Here is a 27,532-nt window from a genome sequence, read left to right on the forward strand (position 1 = left end):
ACATACATACATATATACACACATATATATATACATATATATACATACATACATATATATATATACATACATACATACATATATATATATACATATATACATACATATATATATATACATATATATACATACATATATATATACATACACGACAGGTTTCTTTCATTCTCTCTCTACCAAATCCACTCACAAGGTTTTGGTCGGTCCGAAGCTATAGGTAGAAAATATTTATCCAAGGTGTTGTGCAATGGGACTGAACCTGAAACTATGTGGTTGAGAAGCAAGCTTCTTATCAAACAACCTACACTCTTTGTTAGTCATTCTTTGGATATCCAAAACAAGGTCCTCGGGAAGACATTTTGTCGATTAATTGCTTGCAAAAATGTAAGCTGAACGAAGTTTTCCCATTCACTATATGATATAAATGAAACCCTTACCGTATTTGTATTTAGCATGCTGAGAGTTCTGTAATATTTTCCTCTGGCTCTGTAGTTTATATTCATCTAAAGTTAAGAAGGAATGCAATAATAGTTGTGCATTCCCTCAATTCCACATTTTTCTGCACTGTATATATCAGCTTAATCAACTCAGTATCTTGAAGTTGTCTCCCTTGCTTTTTCCCGTTTGTTTTTACTTTGTTCAAACATTATTGGTTTTTTGGGGGTTTTTTTTCAAATAATTACTTGTTACTTAGTCTTTCAATTCACATTGCGTTAGACCCTATCATAATAACATTCTGTAGCCCTTAGAAAGTTCTTCCTCTAACCTATTTTTTTATATATCATATTACAGGACTAAATTACACTCCTGTGCAAAAGTTGTACAATAGATTTTAAATTCTTCTGTGAATTAATTGAAATATTTGCATAAAATTACTTTTCTAATTAAATGAAGTCAGTGAGATTATAAATTATTTTACTTCGGTTAACAAACAAGCACACGACAGCTGTTTGGGGTTGGCAATCATGTTATGGAAGTACTGGATGGAACGCCTTCGCAGTACTTGTTCCACGTCTCAGATTTCTATGTTCAAGACGTAATGTGGTCGATGTTGCTTTCAACTCTCCAAGTCGATAAAATACAGTGCCAGTGAAATACTGAGGTCGAAGTAATCGACTAAACCACCCTTCAAAATCGCCGGCCGTGTGCTTAAATAAATTATTAAAAAATAAGTTTCAAGGGAAATAACTCCCACTTCACACTGTTAAAATAAATATATTGATTTCGCTATTTAGATAAAGTTAGTTAAGACAAAATTAACACTCACTAAATCATTTTATGATATAATTTATAGAAAGTTTGGACTTTATCACTGAAAGTATATAAATTAAACGTTCAGAAAAAGGTGCTAGAGGCGTAAGGTATTTAAAATGTACAAACATTTACGGATGCAGACTGTAGTATAGAAGGGGAGCTAACTCCAGATGACATATCTAAACATTCTAAATACAAATATGTTTCTTTATCCCGCTGGCGAATTTTTTCCCCACGAGAGTTCCGGATCCCAGTAAAGTACTCATTTGCATACAGCCGATCAGAGCTCACCTTCACCATGCCAAGTTAAGAAATGTTGGTATTCAAAATGGCGACCTCCGATAACCATGCGAATTTCATATTGCGCTCTCATTCAGATGCCAAATATCATTGATACTGAACACATACGCTTGTGAGCTGTAGGTTTGAATTACTATAGCAATCAAAGATAATATGAAAGTAAGGAAATTGCTTGAAGGTTTTATAAATACACTATTGTCAATATTCCGAAAATAGCACTCCGCCGAGGTTGACTACATAGTATAGTATATTGTGTGTGTATGTGTGTGTGTATGTGTGTGCGAGAGAGAGAGAGGGAGGGAGGGAGTGAGTGAAGGCACATGGTTCACAATCATGAGGCAGTGAGTTCACTTCCCGGACCGAGCTGTGTTCTGTTCTTGAGCAAGACACTTGTCCACTCTGCTGAGTGGTTAGTATTAGGAAGGGCATCCAGTCGTAAAAACCTAGCCAAAACAGACATAGAAATCTGGTGCAGTCTTCTGCCTGGCCACCTCCTGTCAAAGCGTCCAGCCCATGCCACCATGGAAGGCAGATTTTAAGCAATGATAATATCAACATGTCAAATACTATAGAAACAATTATTATAATGTAAACACAAATACAATAGCAATGATCAACTAATAATTTCGCTCATAATTTTCTGATTTGGTTGAAAAAAAAAAAATCTATAATTACAAACAGGTTAATAATAATAATTTCTACAAATAGGCACAGGGCCTGAAATATTTTAAGAGGGGACTAGTTGATTACATTGACCCCAGTGCTCAACTGGCACTTATTTCATTGATGCCAAAAGGATGAAAGGCTAAATCATCCTCAATAGAATTTGAACACAGAATGTAAAAATGGACAAAATGCTGCTAAGCATGCTAATGATTCTGCCAGCACACCACAGCAGTAATAATGATTTTGAATTCTGGAACAAGGCTAGCAATTTTGGAGTAGGGAGTGAGTCAATTACATCAACTCCAGTGCTAAACTGGTACCTGCTTTATTAATCCTGAAGGGATGAAAGCTAAAGTCGACCTTGGTGGAATTTAAACACAGAACATAAGGAAAGGTAAAATGCTGCTAAGCAGTTTGTCTGGTATGCTAATATTTCTTATTTCTTTATTGCCCACAAGGGGCTAAACATAGAGGAGACAAACAAGGACAGACAAAAGGACTAATTCGATTAGATCGACCCCAGTGCGACCCCAAAAGGATGAAAGGCAAAGTCGACCTCGCCAGAATTTGAACTCAGAAGATGGCAGTAGACGATATACCTCTAAGCATTTCGTCCAGCGTGCTAACGTTTCTGCCAGGTCACTGCTTTAACCGCATGCTAATATTTCTACCAGCTTGTCACCTTCATAATAATAATTTTAAATATTTTGGGACAGGGCCAGCAATGTCAAGGGACAGTGTAAGTGAATTACATTGACCCCAGTGCTCAACTGGTACTCATTTTATCAACCCCAAAGGGACAAAAGGCAAAGTTGACCTCAGTGGAATTTGAACTTAGAACAAGCATTTTGTGCAGCATGCTAATGTTTCTGCCAGCTTAGCACTTTCACAATAGTAATAATAATAAAAACTATCCACAAATTAAGATAATACATTTATTTAAGCAAAATATACAATCAAATTTTCCTTCCTTTCCTTTGTGTTTCTGGTTATTTCAGAAAGAAAATATTCATTTAAAGCTCAGAAAATGAACAGCGAATGACAACATAGCAGCAGTATTTCTTGTGATTTACAACAATTAAATTCATAGTCAAACAGTCATGGTATGTAGAAAATTGTCTTTTGTTAAATATTTTTAAAAACATTTAAAATAGTTAAAGCAAAAAAGAAAAAAAGATTAATCAATTTTGCAAGGTATTTTTGTATTTTCTCTTATTTGGTGGTAAAAAAAAATTTAAAAAAACAAACATCAATGGCTGTAATTTTATAAAAAATGTCATTTGGATGGCAATATGTGAAAAAGAAACGAAAATAAAAGGCCAAGAATACAAAATAAAGCTGCTTTATTACATTGTCTTTCTGGTTCAATATATCAAAATAGTCTTCAGAAAATGAGAAAACTACAGATTAAATGTTACATTTTTATGTAAAATTATCATTAAATTTGAATTTTCAGTTATAAATCAATCACATATTTGCAAATATAATTGCTCAGTGATTACATTTACTAAGTTAATATACTGTTCTCCAGTTAATCAATTCCATTGCAGGAATGGAATGTGTGTGTGTGTTTGTTTATTTATTTAGAATGTATTGTGAGTAATAGGTGAATATGATGCTTATCACAACCTTCTTGCCATGTCTGTTAGCAAGCCAAAGTAAATTGTAAACTAACCCTTAGGTGTTTTGGGTTAGGTTTTACAGAGAAAGGGAGCACAGTTTTAAATTACAATACCTGCTCATACAAAAAGAAAAACAAGCATGGAAAAAAAAATGGATCAGAATTTTCTTTACACAAATCAAAATATTGACAAGAAATCTTTTATTGTGAATAATAAATTCATCCAAATTAACACTGGAAATAATTATAAAGATTTTTAAACAAGACCAAACCAACAAAAATATAACAAACAGAACTTAAAACAAAAATCATAAATTAATGATGGTCATGTTACACTTAAAAAAGAATTGGAAAAAGTTTTAATTGCTTCTGTGTTTTAAGTCCACCATGGACATATTAGAATGATTACTGCAACCTTAAAATAGAAGAAATATAACATTGATTGATGACCAAGAGCTATGTGATTTGATTTATATCAAATACAACTCAGATTGATGATTGAGAGCTATGCAGATTGATTTATACCAAAGTTAATATCTGAATACAAATTTTATTTTGTCTGAACTATCATACAAAAATGAGACAGTTTAAATTTACAAAATCTTCCCAAACAAGTCTGTGAGGCAGCAAACAAGAAAAGAAACTGAAGCAGTAGACAAGAATAGAAACTGAGAATAAAGAAATTACAAACAAAGCAGTGTTTTAGAGTTGTGGGCAAAGGTTGCTCATTGTTACTCAAAGACAAATGAACAAGATATTTAAACTTGTTACAATAATACTGAAGGGGATTAATGGAGCATGCGTAAAGGCAGAGAGGGGGGCATTGCTAGGCAGCTCATAGAAATTTAAAAAAACAAAAAAAAAAACTGAAATAACTTATAAATCTTCATATTTCCGGAGAATGATGAGTTTCTTTCATGCCAGTTTTTATTTTAAAAACCTCTTTATATACATAGAGATATGAATAGGAACAGTGAGAACTTGTGAATAAGTTCTTAGCATGCTTTAGTGAAGTTCTGTACTTTCAAGCTGATATAAGCTAAGTCTATATTTCACAACACTTCAAAAGTAGTTATTTATAATAGAAACTTATTAAGCGAACCATTGCAGTTCTAATTAAACTTGTTAGATACAAGATGGAAGCATATATGAAGTTTCTACTGAGTGATACTTAAAAAAACAACAAAAAAAAAATCCTATTTTGCATTGCACTCTATTACTGAAGTGTCATAAACTTAGGACATCAGTCTTTATTATTCCTCTTAATGAGTCAGCAAACTACTGGATTTACAAATACTGTTTTACATCTATCATCTTTTCTGTTTTAATACTAAATACATAATATTTAAAAGGTTATAATTGACATTGTTAATACTAAAATACTAATTAAATCATACTTATTTAAAACAATATTTTTATAATAATTACAGAGTTAAATGAAAATTTTGCTAATTAATCAGAACATGTTTCACTGAATTTAAACACTTTGGCACCAATGGCAATTTGGAATCATTTTTCAACAAATGCATCACTTCATTGTCAGTATATTAGCAGTCTTCAGAAGATTGGTGAAAATGTTGTTGGGTAGCTGTTTCAGTTTTCAACAAAGTTGAAATCCTAGAGGTCAACTTGGCTGTTCATGCTTTCAGGATTGATAAATCCCTGACCAATTGATGGATTGGCAGAAATGCAAGAGTTTCAGACAGGAAGCAATGTCTTACGGTATCTGTATTAGCACTTTGTTTAACTTTTAAATTGTGCCAAGGAATTCAAAATTCTACCAATGGCCAAACCACCAGACATTTATGAAAGATATGCTGGTTGACAGAAGAGTGTGGTCATCTGCTAATGTAGTTTAATGATGAGTATATGCCATAAGAATATAAGGAAGAGGAATGTTTCAAAGGTTGAATGTTTTTTTGTTTTTTCATGTATTACATCTAAAAGTTCAACTGAGAAACTAAATTTTCCTTTTACATATTTTTTATGTCCTGAACAAACTAATTCACTAAACTTAAATAAGTTTGTTATAAATATCTTAATATTCAGCAATTTATTTCACTTGTGCTTAGTATTACTAAACAAGGGAATTTAATAAATTGGCTCCTAAAACGAACTTAATTTGATAAAATAAAAAGTCAATACTAAAAATAAATAAGTCAAGAATTTCTTTAATCTTGCAAAAAGGCAGCACTCATGTCTCTTTCCAGAACCCCTCAAAACAGAGAATTTTCTCAAACCATAGATCTGGTTTGAGTGCTTGCAACAATATGGGACTGTTTAAAAACCTCAAGAGTCAGGGAGTGGTATTAAGCCAAGCAATGGTTTAAGTCTACCACCCAAGAAAAATAAGGCAGCTTGGTCTGTATATAACTTATTTATCAACAGCCTCTCCTGAACCTGTTTATGCTTACCTACACCCAAACTGTGAGTAAATTTCTGAGAGATTGTTCTAACAGTTACATATTCCAGATACTAACTTCCTCTTTTATTAGTTCAATATCCAATCAAGTTTGCATTATTACCAGTGTATGCAATTACATTTTCTTAGTGATTAAAGTATATGGAAACAACCCAAGCTGATACTATTGTCATCCTGCAGTATGTTGTGATATCCATGTCTTTCTTATGACTATCATGAGCAGAGTAAGCAAGAATATGATTTACATCACAGACATGACTCACAAGTACCCAAGATACTTGAAACTAGAGTATTCCTACCTCCTTTTACTTCAATTTCTTTAACTTAAGGTGTTGTTGGAACAGCTTTATTAGTACAATCCTATTTAATAGTACCTAAAGACCAACATATGTTCTCAAGTATAAGACACTGAGGTTACTAGAATAATGTACTTTACGAAAGAGAGAGCAGTACGAATGCATGCAAAGTGGCACAAAATCCCAACTAATTAGTATAGCAGTTGAGTATATTTTAGATACAATACAGAAAAATATATAGTAGCGAAGACAAAAAAACTCATTTAACCCAGAAAAACACTTCCACTTTCTCAGTGTGTTTGTGAGCAGACTAGATATTAAGCAATATATTAAAAGTACACGTGACTTTAGTTTGCAAGCAGCTGGTGAGTAAATAAGCTGTCAGGGTGTTGACATGAAGATTATTGCTTTGTATATAATATCATTGGTGCTGCCACCCCTGCATTGTGCACATTTAAATGCACTTTTTCCCTTCTTAAATGAAACGGTAAATAAAAAGAAATTTCACTGACCCATTGGCCTCATGAAACAAATGTTTTGAAGCATAATAGCCAATCAGGGATTGTCTTTCAGTAGATATAATATAAAACTATATAATATAGTTTTATATAATAAAGTAGTTTTGGGCACTTTATCCTTTGTTTTCTACATGCACCCATCATTTCCAATTGTAACAGAAAAAACATTTTGGTCTTTTTGGCTACACATACCAAAACACTGTATCTCAAAGGAGTTAAGCAGTGTTCTACTTCACTGCAAAATTAGGGTGTCAATAACAATGCAGAATTCAAGTTTTGCTACATACCTAAAAAAAATCAACAGGGTACCAGACATTCTAAGAATATACTTAAGCTTTATCTACAAAATCACTGACTTAAAGTGGAAGGAGAAGGAATACTACAAATAATATTTTCTATTTGGAGGAAATAAGTGAGAACTCATAGATTAAGGAGTCATTAATAATGAAATAGCCAGCCAGAAATCCATACATTTGCAGAAGTAATTAAAAAAATTTAAATCTTTATTTTAAAAATAAGGATTTCTTCCTGAGAAATTAGAAAAGAATGGCCAAACAATTTGTTTAAATCTCACTTTCTTACAATTTGCTGTATAAAGGTAATAGACTTGATAGCTCATTCAGATTCTTTATAATGAAATTACCAATTGCTAATGCAAAAGATGTACAGAATTGAAACAAGTTATATATAGTTTTCATATCTCATCATAAATATACTAATAAAAAAAAACTACAACAAATGGAAACTGATCCATCTTGCCACTTGTATTTTACTCTATATTGTTTAATACTAGCAATGAAATATTTTTCAATAGATACAAGACTCAGTTTATTTATCTCTTTAATTGTATTTAATTTTTTTTTTTTTTTTTTTTGCTAGAATAGTAAAATAAAGTTGATTAATTCCAGGAGTGTGTTATTGGTAACACTGGAGACATAAAAGCAAGCTGGCTACAGCAGAATATATATAAAAAAAAAACATAAAAAACAGCCACACAATCAGATATATCACAGCTTAAATATTTAAGATTATTTGAAGAATATAAATGACTTCAGATAATTCTCACAAATGTTTTTGTTTAAAGATGAAATTAATCACAATTATTTATTTTTTTGCAATGTTCAAAACCAAAAAATAAAGAAAACATATTAAGCCGAAAATAATTTTTTTCCATTGGAAAATAAATGAAAATAACTTCCGGCAGTTTGAGAAAATAGGTTTTGAAACAAAAATGAAGAACAACATATATTGGGGAAGAAAAAAAAAAACTTGTTAAACATGAGCCCAAAATATATTCGCAGGTGGATGAGATTCAGAAGGTCAAAGGTACTGTACAATTTTTTTTTTTCAACAAAATACAAAGATATAATATTAGGCAACCATTACTTGAAAAACAAAGAAATTGGTCAGCATTTATAACTAAATATTGCCATTTTTTAAAATATAAATTGGCATAAGGCCATTGTTTTGCAAAATTGAAATTAGCTAAATTGACCCAAGATGAATGAAAGGCAAAGTCATTTCCAGTGGGACCTTCAAGTGAAGAGGGTGAGGGTTTTGAACTAGTTCTAGTAAAACATTTAATTGCTAAAGCCATCTCTCCTATCCTGATTATGTGAAGTAACTAACAGAAGCAATACAAACAAAATATTTCTCATTGTTGTCATCAAAAACTAACAGCAGCCAAGCATGTCTATTATTATGAAACTGAAAATAGACTTTCTATAATCATTAATTCATTATTACCTAAACAGTAATACATCTATGAAGTAAAAGAATTGTGATTAGAACAGAAACTTAGTTATAGTAAGTGGAAGGGGTTTGAAATTCTCTTTTCCAACAAAGAATAAAAAAAAAAAAATGACTTATTTTCAAAATTCCCATATTTATTATTGACAAAGATTTAAACAAAAAAAAAAAAAGTAATCATAGCACCAAAAATTTCCTGAGAAGTTGTTTGCCAAGACTTGCCAAATATACCAAGCATATTTAGATACTTACATCTTAATTCAAATTAAAACGAAAATTATAATTCCTTTTTAAAAGTAAGGTCACAAAATTTCAAGTCTCTTACTATACCAAAATGAACAGCAGAACATAATATCTAATGACTGGTTTGTTCAGGTGAATAAAATCTGCATAGATACACTTAGAATTTCTTACATGTTATGAGAAACTGCAATGAAAACCGATTGTCTTAAATATATATTTAACTGAATTTTTTCTATATATCTAGTTTCTGCAATGATGTCCTTGATCAGATTAAGTTAATATATTATTTTCTCCCAAGAGAAAAAGTGTCTCAAATAGTAACATAAACAAGCTGACATTACTAAGTTAATTTAGAATTTTATTTAACCAATACTTCATTCTTTACAATGGACGGAGATTATTTAATCTAAATTTAATCAACTATAGACATTTTGTCTGCACTACTAAAGCACCAATATAATTTGCCAGCTCCCTGTTATAATAATTTTTACATTGGCACAAGGCTGCAACTGGTGGGAGGAGGAGGTCAGCTAAATAATCCCAACAGATGACTGATATTTTATTGCTACTAGTTAGACGAAAGCAAGTCAACACTGATACGATTTTGAATCAGAAAGTAGAGGAGATGAAACTAAATATTCTAAGCTATTCAGTCAGGTGCTCTATAGTTTCTGCTATTCCATCACACACATTAGTTTTAACATAGGCAAAAGGCTTCAAATTGGAAGGGAAGAGAATTAGTCAAGTTTACTAACCCAAGGAAGTTATGAGTACTTTATTCTATTGACCAGAGAAGATTGAAGGCAAAGTTAACCCTGGCAGGATTTGAACTCAGAAGGTAATGAACTGTATCTAAATACAAGACATTCCGCCAGACATTTTAATGATTCTGCCAATCCATTGCCCTATAATAATAGCAAAGCAACTTAATGGGCAAGTAGAAAATATATTGTAGCAAGCTGTATAATTTTAGCCGAGAAAAAATACAAGTGACAAATTGAGTTCTTTTTGTAAAGAAATTTGGATATAACACTTCAGACTAGTAGTATAATCATGTACCAGAAACAGCTCTAAATGACAATGGTAAATCAAAGATTCTATGGGACTATGACATCCAAACATAGAATAACTGAACACCGTAGACTAGATATTGTAGATGACTTCGGGTGGGAAAAGAATATTTCATAAAAGAGGCAATTCCTTCAGACAAAAATATCGTAGACAAAGAAGTAGAAAAGATATCAAAATATGTGAAATTATAAATAGAAATATGCAAGAATGCCCAGCAGCAAAAGTTAAAGTTGCAGCAGTTATAAGTGAAGCATTAGGGTTAATACTGAAAAAAAAAAAAAAAATATTGCCACCTGGAACAGTTGGACATCAGGACAAATGTGTGAATGCTCCCAGAATTTACTCTTTGGAACAGCTCATATTCTCACAAAACTATTTTCTGTCTGAGACCTTTTGTTGAAGCTTGGCAGTTTGTTTGAAGAAAAAAAAAAAAAAAAGAAATAATTGTTTCTAACACAGTCAGAAAGCCAGAAATTGGGGATGGGGAACAGGCAGTTAAATTGATCCAACACTTTGCTGGTATTTTATTTTATTGATCCTGAAGGGATGAAAAGCAAAACTGACTTGGAAGGATTTGAACTTAAAACAATGACTAAAAGATAGGGTTTGAAAATCTCATATATAAACACCTAGAATATCTTGCATTTATTGTTGGTTGCATCAGAGTAAGATAGGTTGCAGTATACTGATAGAACAAATCTACCAATAATAAATATATTCTCACAACAAATGTCACCCAACTTAAAAGAATAACATTTCTAAATTAAGAAAAACAAAGCATAAGAATTGTTTTGAATCTCATAAAATAACAGTAAGTTTTTGCCAAGAATAAATATTTCACTTACTTTGCTTTCTTAGAATTCTTCCTATAACAAACTAAATTATATAAAAAAAAATTATGTCAGCAAAGAGAACTAGAAGAACAAAAATAGCATCTATTCTGAATCCTTTGGCACACAAATGCCATATAGTCATCACCCAAATAATTCTGAGACCTTTATCAGAAAGTGAATCTTCAATCAATTAAGGGTTCAACTACATATTTCTATTGCAGCAAACTAATATGTCAATATCTTCACCCCAATGACATGTATTTATTCTGAATATAGATTTAAAAGTTCTAGAAAAATATATGGGTATAAATATATTTCATTATCTCATTTAAATGGTGAAAAAATTTTTTAAAAAATGTTTACATGTTCTGATATAATACAGCATTATACTAAATTGTCAGGAAATGAAAAAAAAAAAAAGATTTAAGATCTTACAATTCTTTTTATGTAAATTTGAATAATCTGAAAGAAACACATAACCACAGTTAAATAATTTACTTGCAGCAAACAATACAAAGATACAAATCTTAGAAAATATTCAATATACACAATTTTTAACTGCCGCTTTATGAAGTTACAAACATTTTGAAAGGTTAAAAAAAAAAAAAATCAAGTTACAACACTGAAAACATTCATTGGAGAGGCAGAAGAAGAGAAAATCAATAGCATTTTATTAACATCATTTAATGCAACCTCTGTGAAGTACCATATATTTTTATGTTCAATATGGATGGATTGGTATATATAATGGTTGAGACAATTCGTTTTTTCCCCTTTACTAGGTCAGTCACTTTTCATTTGATTGAAAGTGACTCACAAAGCAATTACGTTCACTAAACTGTAGCAGTGCAAATGTATCAACAGACTCATGGTTCTGAATACTCAACAAGGGAACACTTGTGGAGATACCAGCACAGAGTAAAGTAAAACTAGCCAAAGCAAATAGAGATCTTGCTTTTATGTTAACAGATAACCCTATTAAATTTAGTAGTTTTGAAATTAAATAAAAACTGAAACCTTGCTAATATCAGACAAGATACGTCCCAATATTGAGCAGTTGTTGTTACTCAAGTGCAAGAGTACATTAGAAATATGTTCCAATAGGAAAAATTGTGAAAGTACAATTTTCTAAATGTGAACAAAATTAAACACCATTAAAAGTAGCCACAGATGCTGATGCTGATGCTGCTGTTGTCAACTAATTTACCATTAGTGTTGCTGGGGGGAGTAAGCAGATTCTTATCAAATTACTCAAGTTTTGTTCAGACAAATGCTGCTTATTAAGTGTGATTAAGATATCCACAAGCAGTCAGAAGGCATAGCAACAAACTTCAGATGGTATACAGGAACCTGTATCTAAGCTTGATGAAGCCAGCAAACAAGATTCAATCAGAAAAAGCAAAATTCTCTGGGAGTATTTTCCTTCCCTTCCATCAAAGTAGGTTTGCAGTAGTTTTCAAAATGTCATGTAAAAGTCCATTATAAAGACACAAAGTTAAACTTTAATCCAGTTTTAATTCCCATACTGAGAAACAAAACACAACCAAAACCTTATGTATAGAGAAACGATTTACCATTACACACTCACCAATGTTGGGATATAAAAAGTTTATTTCTTTGACCGAGACACTGTGCCATAAATCTTTATAAGCACAACAGTTAACTGCTCATCCAGTATTTACTCAGCCAAAAGAAATTATCCTCTTGTGTAGACAGGCGAGAGACTGAGGTAGTCGTTTCTAAGAAAAATGTATTTTTAGTTCAGTCATGAAATTTAATTGTATTCTGAAAGAATTACAAATTCACCTGAACATACATGCCAGAGTCTACTAACAGAAATAAATAAAATGTTCAAACAAAAACAAAACAAAATTCAGGTTTTCCTCTTGGTTTAAAGTAAACATATTTGTAGTAAGTATTCAAGAGAAAGAAATCTTCCATTATGTGAGAATACTACTTCTCTGAGAAATGAACTAACTCTATAATAAATAATAATACTGCCAAAATAAACATAAAAATTTAAATTCTGAAACTTCAAATTTAATGAAAATAAAAAAAAATAGACAAAACAAAAACTTGCTGGAAAGCTGCAAAGGGAACATTCATCACATTCTGTGATAAGATAGTGAAGGCAGTTGTATTGCCCGGTGTTTACAAAAAAGGGATGGATGACTACAGAGTCAGGTCATCAAACCACAAGTATTTAGTTTTGCTCCAAGCTCAGCAGAGATAGTCAACTTTGCCTTCTCTAAAGCATCAGGGTATGAGGCATGAACATTTTTCACAAATTGGACCAGCAATGATTCAGTTTCTAGAAAGATTTAAAAAAAAAAATTTTTTTTAAGTTAGATTAAATACAAAATACTCTAACATGAAGAAATATGAGAACAAACAAAGCAAGTTACATGTTTACCTTTATTAATTTGTGTGGTTCCCAGCACTTCTGCTATAACTTTCAACAATTCTGGCAACATTACAATTAGCTGCAAAATAAAATGACTTTTTAACATATTTCTATAAATGGACAGATATGAATATAAACAGAGCTAAACCTCCAGAGAAAGAAAAATAATCAACAGAAGTATATCTTATAATATTCTCCATAATTATATTATTTAACTTCAGTATATTATAAGGCTGCAAGCTAGTAGAATTGTTAGCAGAATTTCATCCATCTTTATGTTCAGAGTTCAAATTCTATCAAGGTTGTTTTTGCCTTTCATCCTTTCAGAGTCAATAAAATTAGTACCAGTTGAACTTTGGGGTCAATGTAATCGACTAGAGCCCCCACCAAATTTGCAGGCTTTGCACCAAAATTTGAAAATATTTTACACTGTAATAAATGGCAGAATTGCTACCATACCAGACAAAATTCTCAGCAAAACATTTCTTTCAACTTTACATTCTGAGTTCAAATGCTTCACATTTCAGGTTTGATAAAATAAGTACCTGTTAAGTATTGGCAGGGGTCGATGTTATCAACTTACTCCTGAACTTGAACCCATGTGGTTGCAAAACAAGCTTCTTAGCCACACAGCCATGCCTACATATTCTTTTACTTTTTTTTTTTTTTTTTACTTGGTCCAGTCATTTGATTCCAGCCATGCTGGAGCACCACCTTGAAAATTCTTAGTCAAACAAATCGACACCAGTACTTATCTTTTTTATGCCTAGTACTTTATTGATCTCTTTTGCCAAACTGCTAAGTTATGGGGTAGTAAACACACCAACACCGGTTATCAAGCAGTGATGGGAAGACAAACACAAAGATACACACACACACAAGATTCTTTTAGTTTCCTTGGCCTGAGGCTATTGAAAACACTTGCCCAAGGTGTCATGCAGTTTGCTCAACATAAAGCTTTACATTCAAATGTTCAAAAATATTCATCAGTCATGAGTTATCTTCAAAACTACATCAGTTCAGGCATCAAGCTGTAGAAATCATACCTAAAATAGAACCTGCAAATAAGACAGTCTTCCAATCCATGTAAGGGGGCAATCTCAAATAACTGACTCAGAATGTGGCAACCTGTCCAACTCATTCAAGCATGGACAGCTAACACTGTTACGACTACCTAAATATTATTTCCTTCCAATGAGTTTAAGCAAAGAACATTTATTCATAACAGAGCAACAGCATAAAACTTTAAAATAATAAAGCCAAAAGGTAATACAAAAAAAAAAGGAAAATGAAAAAAGGCATTGTAGAAGCAATGCATATCCTGCACGCAGATAAATTTTTTTTCTGAAAATTATAGTGTGGCTTACAGTGCATTGCTTACCCATGCTTTTTAATAGGGCTGAACATTTTTTTTTTAAAGTATTACCATTATAGATATTTATACTCTGATGAAATTAAAAAATCAGCACATAAATAAACGAAAGCCTTGAATCCATCACTGTAAACACACACAGTCACCTATCTGTATTTATGTATGTACCCACACATCTGCATGCATGGGTACACCATGATCTATACACAGGCTGACAAGGGTCGATTCATATGAAAAAGAAAGTGAACAAAACAAAATACTTATAGAAAATATTGAATAGAATTTGAGAAGTGTTTCACCATTACGGGTATTTTACACTCCAGTGGAATTAAGAAATCAAGTCGTAAATAAACGCAACCCTCAAATCCATCACTGTACACACACACAGTGGCATATCTATGTATGTATTTATGTATGTTTGAAGATAATCAAACCAAACTTTCATCATTTCGAGTCAATCACCCAATGAGTATTTGTGCCAAATTTGGTGAAAATCTGTTCAGCTGTTTTCCAATAATTTTGCAAACACAGATGAGAGATTATAATACCCTGCTTTTGCTTATGTGTGCAGAGTAAAAATTTCAAATGCAAAAAGATGAAGTTAATAGGCTAAAAAATTAATTATCATATTCTTCATCATCATCATTGTTCGACCGTGGTCGAGACAATGGAATTTACCATGCTACGCCAGACTTCATGGTCCATCATGGCATTACGGAGTTCCTGTTGCTGGATGCCTGTATCCCTGGAGATTACATCAGGATAGGAGAGTGTGTGTCCTCTGGTATCGCGAGTAGATGGCTTCCAGAGGAGAAGAGTAGAAATTGCCTCATTTTCAGCTCTACAACAATGTCCAGCAAACTGGACTCTCCTACCTTTCACAAGAGATGACACAGGTGGTAGTTTCCCATATATTTGCATTTTGGTTGGATGACGCTTCCACGAGAGATTTTGATCTCTCATAAGGAGGCGAGTGTAGGTTCCATCCAACCGCCTCTCAAGCTTCTTTGATAACGTCCAGGTTTCTGAGCCATATTGTAGAATTGGTTCGACTGTGGCTTTGAAGATTTTAAGTTTGAAGTCTCTACTTAGATTTGATGACCAGATCTTATGCATACCATAACATAAGATCATATTCTTGGGTTTACCTCTTCCACAGAGATCAGCACTTCTTTATATAGTATATGTCCAACCCATGCTAGCATGGAAAACGGACGCTAAACGATGATGATGATGATGGACAAGGACAGTTGGGTAAAGAAGTACCAATCTTTAATTGTGGGGGGAACCTGTAGAAGAGGTAGACCCAAGAAGACATGGGACAAGGTGGTGAAGTATGATCTTCGAACGTTAGGCCTCACAGAGGTAATGACTAGTGATCAAGACTTTTGGCAATATGCTGTGCTTGAGAAGCCCTGCCAAGCCAAGTGAAATTGCAGATGTGTTCAATGCTGGTGTCACATAACTGGCACATGTGCCGGTGGCATGTTAAAAGCACCTTTTCAAGTGTTGGGCCTCATGGAGGCAATGACAAATGACCAAGATTTTGGCAATATGCTGTGCTTGAGCAGAAGACCCATCAAGCCAAGTGAAATTGTAGTCATGGCAGATACTGGTGTCATGAAACTGGCACGTAACAGTACCCATTACACTCTTGAAGTGGTTGGCATTAGGAAGGGAATCCAGCCATAGAAACGATGCCAAATCAGACTGGAGTTTGGTGCAGTCCCTCAGCATACGAGTCTTGATCAAACCGTCCAATCCATACCAGTATGTAAAACTGGATATTAAATGATAATGATATTATATCTCATTGACATAATATACTAAACGTACCTGTGGGTGTCCTTGGGCAAACAATGATAGTAAACTTTGGAAAACAGTGGTATTCTCTTCAAAATCTTCTTTTAAAGGTAAACATTGAATAATCACAGGTAACACCTGAAAATTAAATGCAGAGGCAAATAGGAAGTTAATATATTAATTTTTTTCTTTTTCCTCTTTAAATTCAATTCTACATGATCGAGAAGCCAAAAACCTTTCCCTACTTAATGAAAGGGGCTAAGATATGTGAAACATTGCTGTACTCAAGAAGACCAGCCCATCACAACAGAGTTCATCATCATCTAATGTCCATTTTCGATGCTGGCATAGGTTGGATGGTTTGACATGAGCTGGTCAGCCAGGGAACTATCCCAACTCCAATTGTCTGTTTTGGCATGGCTTCCATGGCTGGATGCCTATTTTAACATCAACCACATTACAGTGTGTGCTGGGCGCCTTTTACGTACCACTGGTACATGTGCATTTAAGCAGCACCAGCATGAGTTCATTTTACGTGGCACTGGCACCTGTGAAAGACAAGCCTGTATGGATGACCACAATTTTACTTAGCTTGACATGTCTTAAATACAGCAAGTCACCACAACTCCCAGTCCCTTGTCATTTCCTCAGTGGGGCCCACTGTTTGAAGATCCTTTCTCACCACTTCATCCCAGGTCTTCCTGAGTCTACCCCTTCCACTGGTTTCCTCCACAATTTGAGATCGGCACTTCTTTACAGAGCTGTCATCTATATTCATCACATGACCAAACCAGTGCAGTTTTCTCTCTTGCACACTACATCTATTGCTTCTTATACCCAGATACTGACAATAGCCATCCTGTGGACCATACAAGCTCGATTTCTTCCAAGCCTTTGTAAGTCCTTTCAAAGTCATAGCCCATGTTTCAGCATACCTGTATGTACATAGGCATCATACAATCTGTCTTTCACTCTGAGAGGCCCTCAGTTACCAACAGGTAGAAACTCTGAACTTTGCCCAGCCTGCTCTTATTCCAACAACTACGCTTTCAGAACTTCCTTCTCCACTGCTAACTTGGTTGTCTAGGTAACAGAAGTTATTTAGTACTTCTAATGACCCGACACCCTACCTGCCCACCACCACACTGCCCCAGAGTATTTTTAGGAAGTCTACTACCTGCACATTTTTAGTATGCTTATTGTACCCATGGTGTAACATAAAAGCACTGGTGTTGATGCAACACAAGAAGCACCAGTGTTGGTGTCACAAAACACAAAAAAAAAAAGCACTGGTGGCACACAAAATAAATAAGTGCTGGTATTGGTGCCACAAACAAATCTTAGATATTCAGACTGCTTGGAAATCACTTCCACCAACATACTTTTACAAGTTACTAGAAAGAATGCCAGGAATCTGCTCTGCAATAATAGAAGCACAAGGTGGCTTCTTCGATGTTAAAATATTTTTGTATTAAATAATTGTATACAAAGATAAAAAAAATTAATATTATTTCTTCAAAGACAAAAAAACTTGTTATTTTCCTTGCTTTAGAGGAAAATTTTAGGATAGTCCCAAACTTTTGGCCAGTAGTGCATATACCACACAAGCTTCCACGAATTTATCAGATTAATTCACAAGAAATTGGTCAGCCCAGGACTATAGTAAACACATGCCCAAGGTGCTACACAGTGGGATTGAACCTGAAACCATGTGACTGCAAAGTGAGATTAACCACAGAGCCATGCCTGCACCTAACAATAAAATCACATGCACGTGATTTTACAGGTTCTGTGACTCTCAAATATTTGACTAAGTGAATTTTCAGAAAGTTAATAGTGTGTAAAATAAATGTCTCACCTGTTCAAGTGGTAATCCATCAGGTTTCTGATTAATGATTCGACAGACAGTACCACAAATGTTATCCTTTACCAAATCACAGCTTTCATTTTGAAGAAGAGTAAACAATTCCGTTAATATATTCAGCAGATCACTGATTTGCTCATTAAGGAAAGGGGAAAAAAATACACATACAACAGGAAATAATAACTTGGCTAAACCTCTGTTTAAAGAAACAGAACTTAAACCAATGAAAGACCCTCCATCTGGCCACTTGAATAGCTAGAAATAACAGCCAAATCTCCCTGCAACCTCACACTACTAAAAGACAGGACAGACATGGTTAGAATGCTTTTAATTGTAGATCTAATAGCAGAGCTTTAAAATTCTAAGTATTAGGATATAAGAACATTGTTGCATTAACATTTGGGGACATCTAAAACAAGTGACTAACGTAATCAAGTTAGAACCATCATCATCATCATCATTTAACGTCCGCTTTCCATGCTAGCATGAGTTGGACGAATGACTGAGGGCTGGCGAACCAGATCGCTGCACCAGGCTTCAATCTTGATCTGGCAGAGTTTCTACAGCTGGATGCCGTTCCTAACGCCAACCACTCCGAGAGTGTAGTGGGTGCTTTTACAATACACTGGCACGGGGCCAGTCAGGCGGTACTGGCAACGACCTCGCTCGAATCTTTTACACATGCCACTGGCACAGGTGCCAGTAAGGCGATGCTGGTAACGATCACGCTCGAATTTAAATAAAAATTAATCTCATTGACATAGCACTTAGTAATTCTCTCTCTGCTGAATTGAAATGCAACAACTTCCAGCAAACAACACACTAACTGATTCCATAAGACACGAAAGAATGTAGAGTAAACAGCTACATTTGATGATTTTCAGGAAGCTTTTATCAGTTCTGGCATTTTATCATCAGATTATATGCAAGAGGGAAAAATAATGCAATATAGTATCATATTTTCTTTTCCCTTGTTGTACTTGTTGAATACTTGAAGACCAGAAACAGGCAAACAGGCTCAAAGGAATGACTTCATCATCATCGTTCAACATCTGTTTTCCATGCTAGCATGGGTTGGACGGTTCGACCAGGGTCTGGGAAGCCAGGAAGCTGCACCAGGCTCCAGTCTGAACTGGAAATGTTTTTACAGCTGGATATGGTGGTTGTGTGAAGTCTGTGATGAACACCTCGGAACAATGAAGTGAATTTAAGACAAAATAATTGCTATCCAATGTCTTATTTGAAGTAATATTCACTCTACACACAATCTTATTTCCTAAAATCATTCTTGAAACATCAAATAAAATTAAAATAAATAGAGAAAAAAGGATACTTTTGGAGAGCACTTCCACCGTTTGAAATAATGACCCCAAGAGCAAACACAGCATTATTTCGAACCTCACTATCAGGATCTCTGGTAATTTTCATAAAGATTGGGTAGAACTGAGAAGTCAGACCAGCAGATGCCTCCCCACAAGCTTCAAGAGTTTCAGCAAGAGTACCAATTGCAAAAGATCGGTCAGCAATAGAGTTGTGACTTTTCTAGAATGTGAAGAAAATAGAAAAACATAATTAACAAATGACATTCTTCAGATTCATATTGCATAGGAAGTTAAATTAAAATATTCTAGGTTCGTTTTCAATCTAAGTAGCAGACTAAATACAGCAGCATATAATTTTTTTGCCCCTTACATTATAATTTTAAAAAGTGCTTTCAGGCTCAATAACAGTATTGGTAATTTATTGGTGCCAGTTCAATCCTTTCTATAAAATGAGAAGGAAAAAAAAATCAAACCAATTCATGTGTCTTGTCCAAAAGGAAAAGTACTGGTTTCTTTCATATGAAATGTCTCAGATAAACCAAAAGAGCAGTTGATTTCTTTTGCTGAGGTTGAAAGTAAAACAAGTTACTAATTCAAATATTTCAATAAGACAACTCAGGATACATGGATTTGATTAAGAAAAAAATTGATAGCCATTAAATAAATATCAAATGCCAATGAGGATACTTACGTTGTTGCTAGAAATAGTAGCCAACTCTACCCTCAAATGATACACTATCTTAAAAAAGTGGGACATTGAATAATATAGCTCTTGATAGAATAGTGATAGCTGAAAACCTAGTGATCATGGTGCTACTGGAATAAGTCTAACAAAATATTTGACAGTAAAAAGATTTTGGAAAAATCTCACCAGTTTTTTCAGGAGATCCGGTATAAAAGACTCAAAATATGGCATGAAAGCTTTTCCACCAATTAATTTAGCCGTGGCAGGCAATATTTCTCCAGCAGATTCTACAAGATACGCATCATATTCAGCTTCTTGGTCCTCCTCTTCACCATCGTCATCATCATCATTATCATCTTGACAAGTTGTCTAGAGAAAGTTAGGTTTATTAATAGATGAATGACATAAACTGTAAATTAGGACCAGAGAAAAAAAAAGTACTCAATACATGGAGCAGAGTTTGAAGGTGAAGATTCACTGTCACTACTCAGTTTACTGAAACAATTCAGGTAACAAAATGAACTTTTTATTGCTGGAAGGATTCTTAAAGTAAAAGAAAAAACTGAGTAACAACAAAGCACATCTTCAGCTTCAAACAAATAAACTAGTAAATGTATTGAGCACATTTCTCCGGTTTGACACAAGTAAAGAAAAGGCATATAAACAAAATTATGATTGTACAAAATGAAAGTAAGCACATCAGTTTATCAGATGAGTGATTTCTATTGTGTATTATGTCCCAAAAATTCAATCTGTTTTAATATTTTTATGATTCTAGGTGAGATCAAACATTGCTCAAAATGTAATCAATACTTCACATACTTTTGCAAATAATGTATTGGTTCATCTTTTCATTAGTTCTTAAAGTTATTTTGATCAAAGATGATGTAAATAGCTACCAGTTTCATGGAAGATGCCCACTGCATGGCAAGCAGCAGATACTGAACATCCAGTTTAAGCTGCTTTGATGCAAAAATTCTATTTCAGTTTATGCATTTGGGCAATTTTTGATCACATTCTTGATGACAAACTTTTTCATTTATCCAACACAATGGACCTTGGGGTGAAATAATCAAATACTTAATAGTTTGTTTTGCATAATTAGACTATAATTTCAAATATTAAAACACTGGTTTCAAAAATGCTCTTATATAGTAAAATTCATTAATGCTACCACTAACAGTATTATATTAAGAGAAAAAAAAATTTTCAAGTAGCTTGCTTACAAACCGCATGGTTCCGGGTTCAGTCCCACTGTGTGGCACCTTGGGCAAGTGTCTACTATAGCCTCGGGCCAACCAAAGCTTTGTGAGTGGATTTGGTAGATGGATGCTGAAAAAAGCCTGTCGTATATATGTATGTGAGTGTATATGTTTGTGTGTCTGTTTGTTCCCCCAACATCACTTGGCCACAGTCAAATGACAAGTAAAAAGAATTTTAAAAAAAAGAGTATATCTAAACATGTATAATTTATAAGAGTAAAAGATTCTCTTTTTTTATCATATTGTTTGAACAAGTCATTAAATATTAAGTTTAATTATCAGTACATTTGTCACTACACTAACAGATGTCTATGTATGTATATATATTTCTTTACTACCCACCCACAAGGGGCTAAACACAGAAGGGGCAAACAAGGACAGACAAACGGATTAAGTCGATTACATCGACCCCAAAAGGATGAAAAGCAAAGTTGACCTCGGCGGAATTTGAACTCAGAACGTAACGGCAGACGAAATACGGCTACGCATTTCGCCCGGCGTGCTAATGTTTCTGCCAGCTCACCGCCTTTATGTCTATGTATGTGTATAAGTAACACAATATATCTATAGGTTGTCCAACACATGCTAGCATGGAAAACGGATATTAAACGATGATGATGTGTAAAAGTTTTTCCCAATATTCAAAGAAAGATTTTCTTGAAAGTTTTTAGCTATTTTGGAAAAGCTATTTTGTGAAACAGAATATCAAATCTTTTGGAAGGAAGTTTTCATATTGCATTTTGTGTGTAAATGCTTTGATGAACAAGAAAAGTGCTAATACACACATGATAAAAACTTTCCAAAATGATCATGGGATTAGATGGCCATTTTAATTTAATACTGCTTCAACTATGTAACAGAAACGTTCCTAAATTCACTTGAAAAACTCAAATTTTGAACTGAAACAAATATTTAGACTTCTTGCTTTTAATTGCTGTTTTATAAGAAAAACAACACACCATTCCCAATAACCAAGTTGGAGCAGTTTTTTACATATGAACCCTCTTTTGATTCATATTTCACTAGGGTGGACACTCACAACCAGTCACCATTTAAAAACTATTGTATTTTTATGATATCAAGAATTATATAAATGTATTTTAAAAATGTGTATTGTAGAAGAACAGTAATCCCTCAACTATCGCAGGTTCCAAAACCCCTGCAATAGGTGAAAATCCGAAGTAGAAACAGTATTGTATATTTTTATAATTTGTATATATTTTATATATACAGAGGAATTGACATAAGCTTAAATAATAAACCATGATAGGTAAACTGTGATATGGCAAGGGATTAATGCATAACCAATTTATTGCAGACAAATTGTAATGGTAAAATCTTATATGAACCCCAAAGGTCAGGTGGACCCTGGTTGAGAACCAATGGTTTAGAGGAAGTAGTACATACAAAACTCAAATATTTAAACCAAATTTCATATTTCAATACATAAAACTATAATCTATGAAAAATGTAATAAATTTACACCTGAAACATTTCAATATTATTCAGGATACTAACCTGATGAGAAAAGACTTCTCGAGTTCTGGTCAAAATGGAATCAATCATACCATCTTCACACATATATGGTGATCCTATCTTGGTAAGTAGCTCTACTAAAGCATCCACAGCAGCTGTCACAGTCATCCGGTCATTATCTTCTTTGATACGTTCTAAAAGCATTGGTACAACCGTTTTGATCATACCAGACAACACTGGGAAAAAAAAATTTAAAAAGATAACATTCAAATTCCACTTTAGAACTATTTTAGCTAAGCAATTTCTAACAGAATATACAATTCAAATTAGCTTTACAGAGAAGTTAACCCGATTAGCTGACATCTCGAGTATAAAACATTAGTCGCACAACTGATTTGCATAAAAGACAGAATTGAGGAAAAAGGCAGCTTGATAGTTAAGATAACAGTTTATGTATAAAAAAGAGAAATGGCTATATGGTATAAACATGTAATATATATATAGACAGTACCTACTGAGTGAAAGATTACTGCTTGCTAACAATGAAGGTAATTATAGCAAAGGAAAAGAAGTCCAGGTCAGATCTATGGAGATGACAATGGATCTTAGAGACACAAAAATCATGTAAAACCTTCAAAGAAGACCTAGAGAATGACACCCTGCTCAACTGTAGCATGTGAAAATGGAGATTAAAACAATAACAAAGACAATTTGCTAAGTAAAACAGTCAGATCAATCACTTACCTTCTTGTGATTCCAAGTTATTTGTCTTTTGAAAAACTTGATGAAGACTTAAACAAAACTGTGCAAGTGTTGTAACGACAGCTTTACGGACTTGAGCTAAAGGATAGACTAATACTTGAGTGACAGCATCATAGCAGTTTTGCAGGTATGGCATGAAAACCGTGCTTTACAACAGAAAAAAACAAAAGCGGGTTGGAATTAGAACAAGAGAAATTTAATGCATTGATATCAAAAATTCCTAAAACAAAGTGAAAAAAGAAAAGAAAATCCTTCCAGATTTTTACATCAGCTATATGTGAACAGCAACATTATCCAAAATGAAGCAATTTAAAACAGTAAGACAAGGAAATCTAGACTGTTTTGAAAATATGTTGGTCAATACAATAAAATCAATGTTGCATTTCGACTGATATTTTCCTTACTGCATTATTTTAGTTGTGTTTCTATTGTTTCAATTTTGTTTGATCCACTGACTAGAGATGAGAGAAGCTATATCAATTATATATAATCCTTTAGATTTTATATTTTGTAATTTAAATAGCAAGTCTACACATACTAATGACCAGACAAGTTAACATAACAAATAACACTGAAGATTGAAATTGATTAGTGTTAAAATTTACATCTCATTAACACCATAATTGAAAATATAGATTACATTCTTTTCATCTAAGGGAGTAAAAAACTGACCAAAATAATTAAAATTTTTGCTTAGAATAAATTTCATCATCTCTCAAAGCGATTAATTTCTGTTCACTAGAACAAAGAGGAACATACCCAATATTAACAGCAAGGTCACCTAACACTGTGCAAGCATCAGCTTTTTCATCAACAAATGAATTTTCAACTTGAATTCTAGACAAAGAAAATAAGATGAAAATCTTAGGGGCCAAATAAAAAATGTGCAACAAAACTGGAATAAAGAAAAGTAAAAAAAAAAAAAATTATGTATAAATAGGATTAAAAATACACCTATAGATTAAGTTCAATTTTGTACTTGCTTGAAATATAGTTCAGAGTTAATTGATATCTAATTAACATGGAGATTTAAATATTAAATCGAGATTTGTTTCAAGCATTGCTTCAGCCAGATATCCCATAACTAAAACTTACAAATGTAAAACTGAAACATTTCATAATGCAATACTCCCTAATTAAATTTTAAAATTATTAAACAACTTGATTTACAAATACTGTTATGTACAAATCACTGATTATCAATGAAGAAAAACATTTTGTATGTAAAATAATGGTGAATTAGAAAACATTTATAAAAACATACACGTATAATTTTTCTTCCTCATCTTCAGATTCAGTGTCCTGATCTCCTAAGTTCTCTTCCGTATTTTCATCATCATCAATATCAATAAAATTGGCAGTGGAAATATCATCAACATCCTCTTTGTATTGAAGCTGTATGCAGATGTATAAACAAATTCACAACAACCATGAATGTTGAGATAACAAAAACAGTTTGCTGGATCGTGACAATCGTCAATTAAAAAAACAAAATACATCTAATTATTCGAACTTGTTGTAGTGAACTAATGCTTTGAACATTTCTATTATTTTACATGAGTAAAAGAACACACTTCAATTCAAAATCTGGAAATTCAGATATTTGCATATCTTGTTATGCTATGTTATTTTATAGTTTGATGCCGGTTTTAATATCCAAATTACTTAATTGGATGATTCAAACAGAATATGGGGAGAATGCAATAACTGAAGACAAAATTTTGATTCAGCACCTTTTGTGCTGATAAATTCAGTCTCTGCATATGTATTGGGTAACAACAAATCCCATATCATTATAGCAAATAAAAAGTCTGTCAAAATTATAAAACTGATAGTTTAACTTACCTGTACACCCTCTGAAGACTTCACAGAACTTAGAATAATAGGAACTATTTCTGGAAGATATTTAGCCATTTCATCTTTCAGTAAAACAGACATTGAAGCAAACAGTCCATATCTGATGGTTAGAGAATGACAAAATTAGTTAACATAAAAAAACAATATTTTAAACAGCCTTCACTAAAAACTAAATATAATTTACTTATATGAAAGACATAACATCTGTTCAAGCAACCTTCACCACATGCTAGCTGAAGATAACAATTTTAATTCAATAATATCTTTCAACTCAGCTTTGATGCTAAGTGAAAATGTGCACGAGTGTTCAAATACACAAATTTTATAGCCTTCTGTCATAAGAAGCAAACTTTAATTTAGTTTTTGTCATAGTAAGAGCTTGCAACATTATACAACTGCTAGCTAATGAAAATTTATTGCATCTGCAAAGAAAGCTTCTTAAACAGCACTCCTAAATTCAACTGTTTTCCATTGATTTGATGTCTTATTCTGCATAAAACCTATACCAACAGAGAAATAAATCAAGGTTCAAGCAAGAAATATATAATCACTGTACATTAATGCAGTGACCTTTACGGGATCTCCAATAACAATTGTATGCCATGAATAGGGGTTTTGTGAGGTTGTGCACAAACTTCAAAATAACATGAAATTTGGATAATTTTCTATGCACATTAAGAACTGGCAAACATTTTTTTTTCAACTTTACTCGAAATTTCATTAACCCCTTAGCATTGAAACTGGCCTATTTGGCCCAAATATTTTACCTGCTTTATGTTCAAACTGACCAGATCCAGTTTCTCACACCTACCCTACAAAGTCATTCTGAAAATGAACATTTGCATCATCGAAATCTCAAACCAATAAGATAATGTATGATTAATTTCAAACAATGTGAATAAGCATAACATTTCACAGAGTAATCTGAATGCTAAAGAGTTAAATTTCCAAAACATATAAGTCACACTTCCTCTTTGACAAACCCCTAGTGATTAGAAAAACAAAAGTAGCGCTAAACAGTACATGGCCAGTGGTAACAGAATAGTCATGATCCCAAAATTAAATGTTATTGTTTGGCTCACTCAACACAGACATCAGATAGTGATTAAGGGGTAAGAACATATTAAATTTTAAGATAATAGCTTAACATTTTTAATTTTATTGTTGCAGGGTCATTTGTTCAGAGACAATAAAACAGATGCTCAGTCAGTGAAGTAAAATTTTGAACCAAAATAGCATACAGAACCAAAGCCAGTTCTTATCAAATGATCTAATGGAATAAAGAAGAGTACTTTTGAAAAAAAAGATCTTTACAACTTACACACATCGCCTCAAGTCTGGGTCATCTTTCTGTTCAATGAGATGCACTCCCATTTGCATTACATTATCAGCAATTGGAAGAAACTCATTGCTATCAATGTTCCGGGCCAGTACAGCTAATGTATCTAGAAAGACAAGTCAAAAACTTTTCAGCAATTTTTCTAACATATATAATAAACTGAATTTATACAACACAGAATTGACACTGTTTTTATATCAGTTTTTTCCCATATTGGCATGGGGTAGACAAGATCTTGTAAGGAGCTATTCTAAAATTAACCGTCTTTAACAGTACTTTATTCGACATGATTTCACATATCGAAACACTGAGCCATAGGATATGTTGTTTACACAGGAAATGTAATTTAAAGCCCAAGTGATGTCAATACAAAGACATCAGAATCTGAGTTGGTTCTTATTCAAAGTTATTGC

General features: G+C 33.1%; 1 protein-coding gene across 2 annotated transcripts in view; it reads right to left on the minus strand.

Annotated features, from left to right (window-relative positions):
- Positions 1–3,141: 3,141 nt before the first annotated feature.
- The window catches only part of LOC115213408 (importin-4-like), a 56,541-nt gene continuing 32,150 nt past the window's right edge, over positions 3,142–27,532 (minus strand). The window contains exons 18-29 of one of the 2 annotated variants that reach the window (XM_029782364.2): positions 27,102–27,225; positions 25,769–25,880; positions 25,188–25,318; positions 24,683–24,760; positions 23,906–24,069; positions 23,204–23,397; positions 20,610–20,792; positions 19,750–19,958; positions 18,411–18,543; positions 16,586–16,690; positions 13,387–13,456; positions 3,142–13,284 (exon numbers count right to left, since the gene is read on the minus strand). In XM_029782364.2, the coding sequence (XP_029638224.1) occupies positions 13,154–13,284; positions 13,387–13,456; positions 16,586–16,690; positions 18,411–18,543; positions 19,750–19,958; positions 20,610–20,792; positions 23,204–23,397; positions 23,906–24,069; positions 24,683–24,760; positions 25,188–25,318; positions 25,769–25,880; positions 27,102–27,225 (1,634 nt within the window). In that variant the 3' untranslated portion in view covers positions 3,142–13,153. The remainder of the gene's footprint in view (positions 13,285–13,386; positions 13,457–16,585; positions 16,691–18,410; positions 18,544–19,749; positions 19,959–20,609; positions 20,793–23,203; positions 23,398–23,905; positions 24,070–24,682; positions 24,761–25,187; positions 25,319–25,768; positions 25,881–27,101; positions 27,226–27,532) is intronic. The other variant, XM_029782374.2, reaches the window with a different exon arrangement.

The sequence above is a fragment of the Octopus sinensis genome, linkage group LG1 (assembly GCF_006345805.1).
Source record: "Octopus sinensis linkage group LG1, ASM634580v1, whole genome shotgun sequence".
NCBI classification, from domain to species: Eukaryota; Metazoa; Mollusca; class Cephalopoda; order Octopoda; family Octopodidae; genus Octopus; species Octopus sinensis.